Genomic DNA, 8,658 nt, shown 5'->3' with positions numbered 1-8,658 from the left:
TGGTGCTCTACCACTTGTGTAATGCCTCCAGCTCTGCTTTTTTTGCCGGTCGTTGGGCCTGAACTCTGGGCCTGGGCGCTGTCCCTCAGCTCTTCAGCTCAAGGCTAGTGCTCTACCACTTGAGCCATGGCACACTTCCAGTTTTTTCTGCTTATGTGGTGTTGGGGAATGGAACCAGGGCCTCATACATGCAAGATAAGCACTCTACCACGGAGCCACCTTCCCAGCCCCCAGCTCTGCTTTTAACTTTACTTTTCTGCCCTGGCTGACTTCCAACTGCTGTTCTCTGGATTTTAGCTAGAATTATAGGCATAAACCACGGAGCCCAAATAACTTTTTCTTTAAATATTTTTTTTATTGTTATTATAAAGGTGATGTACAGAGGGGTTAGTTACAGTGACATGAGTAAAGAGTACATTTCTTTTTGGACAATGTCACCCTGAGTCCTGTCTTAGTAGGCATGTTGGGAGGGTTCGGGTTCCTGGAGTGCAAACCAGACCTGGAGGGTCTGGAAGGAAGAAGGCCCCATCAGGATGTGGAAGTTGTAGCTTTTAGAGGTTCTGGTTGACAGCAGGGTTGCTGTCGCTGGCCTCCCCACGATCACAGAATGGGGGTGGGGTGGGGACAGCTGGAGGGACGAGAGTGAGAACTGCAGCTGGGAGGGCGGCAACCGAGGGAGGGGAGAACGCGTCCTCATCTCCCGGATCCGCGCGCGCGCCTGCCCCCTTGCTGATTGGAACCCTCCAGGCCTTCGATGCCCGGCGGGGCATATAAAGCGTCTTCGGAGCTAAGCCTCCTCTGGAAAGGGGATCAGAGGGGGATCAGAGAATCATGACCGGACGGGATGCTCTTTGTGACGGGCGCATCAGGAGCAGGGCCCTGGTGCCGGGCAGTTCCTCCACGGGTTCGCGCCCTCGAGGATTTGCCATCACAGACCTGTTGGGCTTGGAGGCGGACCTGCCGGCTCCCGAGGGTCCCGGGCCGGGATCCAGCTGTGAGAACCCGGCGACCTCACCCGGCCCGGGGTCTGGGCTTGGTGGCTCGTGCTTGGCGCGTGGCGCTCTCCCGTTGGGCCTGGGCCTCCTCTGCGGCTTCAGCTCCCAGCCATCCTCCGTTACCCGGGCGCCCTGCCTGCTTCTAGCCGACGTGCCGTTTCTGCCACCCGGGGGACCCGAGCCCACTGCCCCGCAGGTCCCCGGCCGTCCGCCGCCTGCTCTTGGCCTCCAGAAGCGCAGCGAGAGCGTCTCGACGTCCGGTAATCAGGCCCGCGCTTCCGGCCCCTGTCCTTGGTCCTGGTGGTTTGGGACCCTGCAAAGGGGGCTCATGGCTCCCCCTGTACCCCAAGTCTCTAGGAAGTCGGGACCCCAGAGGGATGCCCAATTGAGAGAGGCGTATTTATTTGAGCGGCTCTGCCACCTGCCCCTGGCTGTACCCCAGATCCCTGCCTGTCCTTCGAGATCCCCTTTTCACAGTACTGCGGGGACTCCCATCACCAAGCTCGGGGTACGACCTGGTGCAGCGAGCTAGAGTGAAGTGAGGGAAGGATAGGTGCCCTAGGAGCCATCACCCCCACGATCTTTTCCTCCCCGCTCTTGGCGCGGGTCTGGACCTGGCGGGGAGCCGCTGGGAACCTGGCGGGTTCACCAACCAGCAGGGGGAGTCTGATGATGGGGTCAGGGAGCCGGGCGAAGGTTTGCTAAAGTGATGGAAAGGGGACCGGGTGCGCGCGGAGGATGGAGGATGGAGCAGTGAGTCCTGGAGCTACCAGCCTCTCTGCCTCTGAAAAGGGAGTCCCGGGTGCTGTTCTTCCCAACCCTAGCAGGCCGGAATGAAAAGATGATGGCCCATGTCGCTGGAGTTAGGCTCGCCTATTTTGTGGAGCCTGTTTCTTTCCTCAAAGATGTGGAGGTGTGGATTAAGCGCAAAGAGAAGAAGTCATTTAAATTCCAAGAAGCACCAGGGCAAATCGAGAGGCTGGGGATGTGGGGAAAGAAAAAGGAGAATTACACACACACACACACACACACACACACGCACGCACGCACGCACGCACGCACGCACACACGCAGATATAGTGAATCTATAGGGTAGAACCTAGACTAGAGCATCCAGGCAGCCAAGTCAGAACGAATATATTGTTTTAGTGATAGTATAAGGAAACAGATATACTTGCATGGGGCTCAAGTGGTACAGTGCTTGCCTAGCACTGTCCTAAACTAAGTGCTCAGGACTGCCACAAAATTAAAAGAAATCAATATAAAGTAAAATAAAGCATGGCAGATCATCAGGATAGATAAGCACTAAATAAATATAGTTAAAAATAAAAATAAAGTCCTAATGAGCCTCCCTGAAAGATAAACTAAGTTGTGTCACCAAAAATCCAAAGGCCACCTTCATAGAACGGGTTCTTTCTTCCCTGAGAATAGATAATCAAAGATGAAATGCAGTAAACCCTTTCCTGTGAGTGCATTTCACAAAGACCTAAAGCAGATTCCAACAGATATAGGATAAAGTAGTTGAGAGTTTGACGAAAGCTTTTGTCACTTTGAGAGGAAAAAGAATTGAGGCTCACACCTGTGATGCTAGCTCTGCAGGAGGCTGAGGCCTGAGAATCAGTTTGAAGCCACCCCAGGCATGATACCATCTCCATTTTGAACAAGAAAACAAAACACACAAAAAACCTGGACATAGAGTCATGGCTCAAGTGGTAGGCCAGTGTACTATTCATTTAAGCCTTAATTTTGGTGGTGTGGGGATGAAACCCAGAGCCTTGAGCATGCTAGGCAAAGTTCTCCTATTGAGCTACACTCTCAGTCTAAATACTATTTTTAAATCAATATTGCATCACATATTATTTCCATGTAATCAGTAAACTATTTTACTTTGAAGGGTATTAAACTTTTTAAATCCACTGAGCATTTTATATTTATGGAAGGTCTCAATTTGAATAGCCTCATTCTATGCATCTGATAACCTCATGTGTCTAATGGCTACTAGATTGGACAGCTGATCATAGAATGTTTATAACCCAGGCACACAGTTCTTTGGTGAACTAATTGATGTAGGAGAAAAACCATTATTACTTAAAAATTTTTGCTTGGATTTATTCTGTTTTAAATATTTTGAGGCAGTTGTGTTTTTGAACCATCATGAATCTGAACATAGTTTATTTTTCTAACCTTTCTTTTGATACATGGATATAAAAGGGCCGGGCACAGTAGAGTGATATTGTGTGTGTGTGTGTGTGTGTGTGTGTGTGTGTGTGTGTAGGTACTGGGACTTGAACAGTGCCTGAGCACTGTCTATTAGCTTTTGTTTACTCAAGGCTGATGATCTACCACTTGACTCATGCTTCTACATCTAGCTTTTGGCTGGTTAATTGGAGATAAGAATCTTAGTGGACTTTCCTGTGGAGGCTGGCTTTGAACTGCAATCTTCATAGCTCAGTCTCTTGAGTAGCTAGGATTATAGTCATAAGCAGCCAACATCTTAGTAGAGTGATTCTTAAATTTTCCAATATATCTACACATGGTCGGAACACACTTGGCAAAAATAAGTTTCCTGGGCCCACCTCTAGAGTATGGAATGGGACACCAGAGCAGGGGGAGTTTTGACAAAGATTAGGGTATCACAAGCCTCATCTCTCCCTTTGAGAAATGTTGATATGGAAGTTAAGATGAGGTGGAAGGCAAATGGAAGTAGGTAAATCTATTTGTGGGGTGTAGAAAAAGGGCAAAAAGTGGCCATGTAGCTTTGATTTCACACAATCTGGGATTTGAATCTCAACATCATTATTTACTCCCTGTGTGATTTTAGACAATTTATTTAATCTCTTTTCCTGAGGATGTCTTCTCACCTATAAAAGAAGGGTAATAATAACAATAGCAACTACCTTGGGGTTGTTCGCTGGTTTGTTTGTTTGCAGAATAATTGAGATATGGCATAACAATGTTAAGCATAGTACAGTGCCTAGAATCTGAGACAGCTAAAAATTCTAGCTCTTACAGCTAGATACATTCCTAACAGGCTGGTGGCTTCAACCCTCATGTTGAAATCCAGGAAATAAGGTTAAAAAAAGTGTGATCTTTATAGTTCTCTTTTCCTTGTGCTAACAGATGAGGACAGTCCTTCTGACGACAGGAGTGACCTGAAAGTTTCCCCCACCCTAGGCAAGAGGAAGAAGCGGAGGCACAGGTACTGCAGAAGGGGCTGTGCTGTGCTTTCTGATACTGTTCCTCACACACCATCCTCCTGTCTATGGAGCCAGCATCTGAGCACATATGGCCCTGGGTTATGGCAGGCCCAGTGACTTCCTGATTGGCGGTGAGAAGGCCACAGCAATCATTTGCCAGGAAAACATTGCAATTCCAAGGAGGCTGCAAACTACCTTTGGGTACCACTTTAATGACACAAATTTGTAGTTCTGTAAAATGGGTCTTGTTAGAATGAAGTTGATGGAATTCATTAAGAGCTAAAGGCTGGTGATGTAGCTGAGTATGGCACGAGGTCTTGAGTTCATTCCTCAGCACACATTCATGCACATGTGTGTATGCATACAAGAAAGAGTTAACACTGTCATCTTTGAACCAAACTTCTGAGCTTGACAGAGACTTTATATTTTCTTTTTCAGAGGGGGGGGGGCGTCCAGTGGTTAGGAGAGCTTTGGGGGTAATGATAGCAGTGGAGGGACTTAATGGCCCTTAGGCTTGGCAGCTTGGCTGTCCCTGTGAGCGCATGCCCACACTTGTATTTCTGGCTCCCTGCAGGACAGTTTTCACGGCTCACCAGCTGGAAGAGTTGGAGAAGGCATTCAGTGAGGCCCACTACCCTGATGTGTATGCCCGGGAAATGCTGGCTATGAAAACTGAGCTCCCTGAAGATCGAATACAGGTGTCTGGGATCCCCTTTCTCCTTCCCAAAGACTTTGAATCACATGCCATTCCTACACACATTGAGCCAACCAAAAAAGACTTCTAAATAGCCCAATATATCCCTTTAGCTTAAAAATGGAGGGTCATTTGGCTAAAGATACATAGAGTTCACTCTGCTCCTTATACTTTTAAATCTTTTATTTATTTGTTAATGTATTATTATTATTATTTGTGGGACTTGAACTCAAAGCCTGGCTACTGTCCTGTAGCTTTTTTTTTTTTTAATCTCAAGGCTGATATTCTACTACTTAACCACCTCTCCACTTCTGACTTTTTGGTGTTAAGTTGAAGATAAGGGTCTCAAAGTCTTTCCAGGATGGCTTCAAATTTCCATCCTTAGATCTCAGCCTCCTGAGTAGCTAGGATTACAGGTATGAGCCTGGTGAAAACTTTTATTTGTTATTAAATTATACAATATGTATGCTGCAACTAGAAATTTCAAGAAACTATGTCACTGTAAAACATTATTATATCTGCACTTAAAATCCTCAAAGAAATCATACAGCCTAACATAATCTTTCCACACTCCGGTTTTCTAAGTCCTATGTCTGCTAGCCCTGAAAATTCATATACATATTATATATGAGTATGCACATGTATGGTCACATACAGAGAGAATTTTGTACCTTTTCCCTCTTTGAGTTTGCCACTAACTTTCTCTTCTTATAATAGCTATGCCCATTCAATAATTTTCTTTTTCATATTTATTTAGGTGCTAGTCCTGGGATTTGAACTTAGGGCTGGAACACTGTCCCTAAACATTTTTTCCTCAAGGCTAGTACTTTACTACTTGATGCACAGCTCCAGTTCCAGCTTTGTGGTAGTTAATTGGAGATAAGAGTTTGAGGTACTTTCCTGCCATGGCTGGTTTTGAACCATGATCCTCAGATCTCAGCCTCCTGAGTAGTTAGGATTACAGGCGTGAGCCACCTGTGCCTTGCTCTCAATAGCATTCTTTTATTCATCTAATATTCTTATGGAAAATATCAGCAGTTCAACAACATAGGACTAGAAGAGGCCATTATCTCAGGGGACTCTTTCCACTCAATGGGAACTATCAGGAAATGGTATCTTAAGCCTCTTTACATAATGTGGTGAAAATAAGCTGCTCCTATTTTTTTCATTCCTGACTCATGGAGAAACTTCAGTGAGCTATCTCCTGACCCCATGCTGAATCCCTGTGGCTTTGCCTAGAGCTTGATCTCCCTTCTATGAAGTCCTGGGTGCACTGCCTTTCTGTGGGGTGGACAGTTAGCCCTTCCTAATAACATCCTGAGACTAATCATCTCCTCCAAGTATCCCTCTTCACTGAGTCTTTCCTTGTGTGCCCTTCTGTCTCCTTCCAGGTCTGGTTTCAAAACAGGAGGGCCAAGTGGCGCAAGCGAGAGAAGCGCTGGGGTGGCAGCAGTGTGATGGCTGAGTACGGGCTTTATGGGGCCATGGTGCGCCATTGCATCCCGCTGCCCGACTCAGTACTCAATTCTACCGAAGGCGGTCTGCGAGGCTCCTGTGCACCGTGGCTCCTAGGTAAACTGAGCACCCTGGGATTGAGGATGGGATGGGATGAGCCTTACTTGAGCAGTCGTTTGCAAATCAAATGTATGTATATATATACATATACATACATACATATATACATGTATATATACACACATACATACATACCTCTGTGTGTGTGTGTGTGAGAGAGAGAGAGAGAGAGTGTGTACTCAGATTCAGGCCCTGAATCCCATAACCTAAGTTCTTTTTAACTACAAGGTTCACTGTGTTCAGATGATTGATTTATTTTTCATTGAAAGTTTGGAATTGATGGCTAGAAAGACCCCTATTAGGATATTAATGTTAGTAAACATGTCTTGGAATTTTGGAGTACACTGATATCTTTGATTATATTTAATGTAATGTTTCCCAAATGTGGGATGCAATTAGAAAATTAGAAACCACACAATTTAGGACACAGATAATAAGAAACAAAACAATACTGAACCATGAAAACCTATCACTATCATCTACTTTTGAATCCTTGGTTCTGGTTTTGCCATTAACAACCTGCTCTGAAGTACTTTTCCCCCTCTATCTTTTTTCTTGAGGCTTGAACTCAGAGCCTGGGCACTGACCCTGAGCTCTTTTTGCTCAAGGCTAGCATTCTACCACTTTGAGCCATAGTGCCACTTCCAGTTTTCTGGTGGTTAATTAGAGATGAGTCTCACAGACTTTCCTCCAGGCTGGCTTTGAACCATGGCCCTCAGACCTTAGCCTCTTAAGTAACTGGGATTACAGGTATGAGCCATCGGTGCCCAGCCTCTAAAGTTTTCCTCTTCTTTAGATATTCCCTGCTAAAACAGTCTCTAACCTGTCCAACTTTGGAGCTGGGCATTCTCAGGAAGTCACTCTTCTTGCTCAGTTTGTTGTAGCAGAGACCAGCTGGTCAGGATCACATTTTGGAGGAATGAGTAGCCAGATAAGCAGCTGGAGTCCTTGGTTAGATGGATCCTGGTTGTATTTTTGGCCAGGAAGGAACTGGCTGCTTTGTTCAGCGAGTGATGTTCAAACACTTACTTTTCAGGTACTATGTTGAGAACCAGAGACACCAATAGTTAATACAGTCTTGATTTTGCCCTAAAGACTGAAGGGACTAGAGAGAATTTGGGTTAGGTAGCCAAGCTCAGGCATCTGAAATTATATAAGCATGTGGAGAGGGAAACTAGTTGGCATCCATAGAATGCCAAGAAAGCTAGCTCAATGTTCCACAAACAAAGGCCCAGCAAATCCAAACAAAAGGCACCACTTGGCAGACAGATTTTTCAACCCCTTATGGATAGGAGTCACCTATCTGATGTTCCTGTAGGCCCAAGAAACAGACCCCGATGAGGATAATTCCAGGGGGATTTAATGACCATCACAGGGGATTTAAATTTGAATTCATTTTTATTTTCCTTCTCTCTTTTTTTGTAAGGTATGCATAAAAAATCCACAGGAATGATAAAGAAACCAGGAAGTGGAGACAAGTTAGCAGGACTCTGGGGCTCTGACCATCTGAAAGAAGGTTCTGGTGAGAGCCAGGCTGGATCTCAGAGAGGCTCAGACCAAGGGAACCCTGAGAATGGCTTGGAAGAAGTGGCCATGGATCTCTCCAGTTCTGCTCGGCAGGAGACCAAGAAAGTACACCCAGGGGCTGGTGCTCAAGGATGTCCTCACTCCACTGGGCTGGAGGGGCATCAGTCTGAGAAGGTGGGAGCCTTATGAGATTGCTCCTCCTCCCCCCCACCAGGTCCCACCCACAAAGGTTGAAAATGTGCATGTTTCTCACTGGTATTTTTCAAAAGACAAGAGTGGTCCAAGATAAATATTTCTAGCTCTGTTTTCTTCTTACAGGATCAAGATAAAAGCACTGGTCTGCTTGCTTTAACAGGGTGAATGAATGACTTAGGGAAAATTCCATTTCCATCCCAGAATGGAAAGCATTCCTTAATGGCACTCAAATCATTCATGTGTAAAAATTATTTTTGTAAAACTTCAGCTGGAAGGATCTGAAGTTCAAAAAGCCGTTTTTACTTCTGGACACCATTTGAAATACACAGAGGACAGACCTGACATCCTCACTCTAGATCATAACATACAAACCAAGCACCTGTAATCTTAGCTACTCAGGAGACTGAGATTTGAGGACTGAGGTTTGAAGCCAGCTTGGGCAGAAAAGCCCATGAGGATTTTATCTTCACAATGA

The 8,658-nt window shown here is 45.7% G+C and overlaps 1 protein-coding gene across 1 annotated transcript; it reads left to right on the top strand.

Annotated features, from left to right (window-relative positions):
• Positions 1 to 831: 831 nt before the first annotated feature.
• On the top strand, positions 832 to 8,177 carry Vsx1 (visual system homeobox 1). Its single transcript, XM_042666557.1, has 5 exons — positions 832 to 1,255; positions 4,116 to 4,194; positions 4,767 to 4,890; positions 6,278 to 6,458; positions 7,888 to 8,177. The coding sequence occupies exons 1-5, from the start codon at positions 832 to 834 to the stop codon at positions 8,175 to 8,177; spliced, it is 1,098 nt and encodes a 365-aa protein (XP_042522491.1).
• The last annotated feature ends 481 nt before the right edge of the window (positions 8,178 to 8,658 follow it).

This window comes from Dipodomys spectabilis, unplaced genomic scaffold (assembly GCF_019054845.1).
Source record: "Dipodomys spectabilis isolate Male_0828 unplaced genomic scaffold, ASM1905484v1 ptg000365l, whole genome shotgun sequence".
NCBI classification, from domain to species: domain Eukaryota; kingdom Metazoa; phylum Chordata; class Mammalia; order Rodentia; family Heteromyidae; genus Dipodomys; species Dipodomys spectabilis.
The sequence above is the reverse complement of the archived record's forward strand: the minus strand, read 5'-3'. Positions and strand labels throughout refer to the sequence as shown.

Bases quoted from the DNA above. Each gene is read 5' to 3' on its own strand.
- Vsx1 (XM_042666557.1), top strand. From the start codon at position 832: ATGACCGGACGGGATGCTCTTTGTGACGGGCGCATCAGGAGCAGGGCC. The intron at 4,195-4,766 runs GTACTGCAGAAG...GGCTCCCTGCAG, and splicing joins AGGAAGAAGCGGAGGCACAG to GACAGTTTTCACGGCTCACC. The intron at 6,459-7,887 runs GTAAACTGAGCA...TTTTTTTGTAAG, and splicing joins CTGTGCACCGTGGCTCCTAG to GTATGCATAAAAAATCCACA.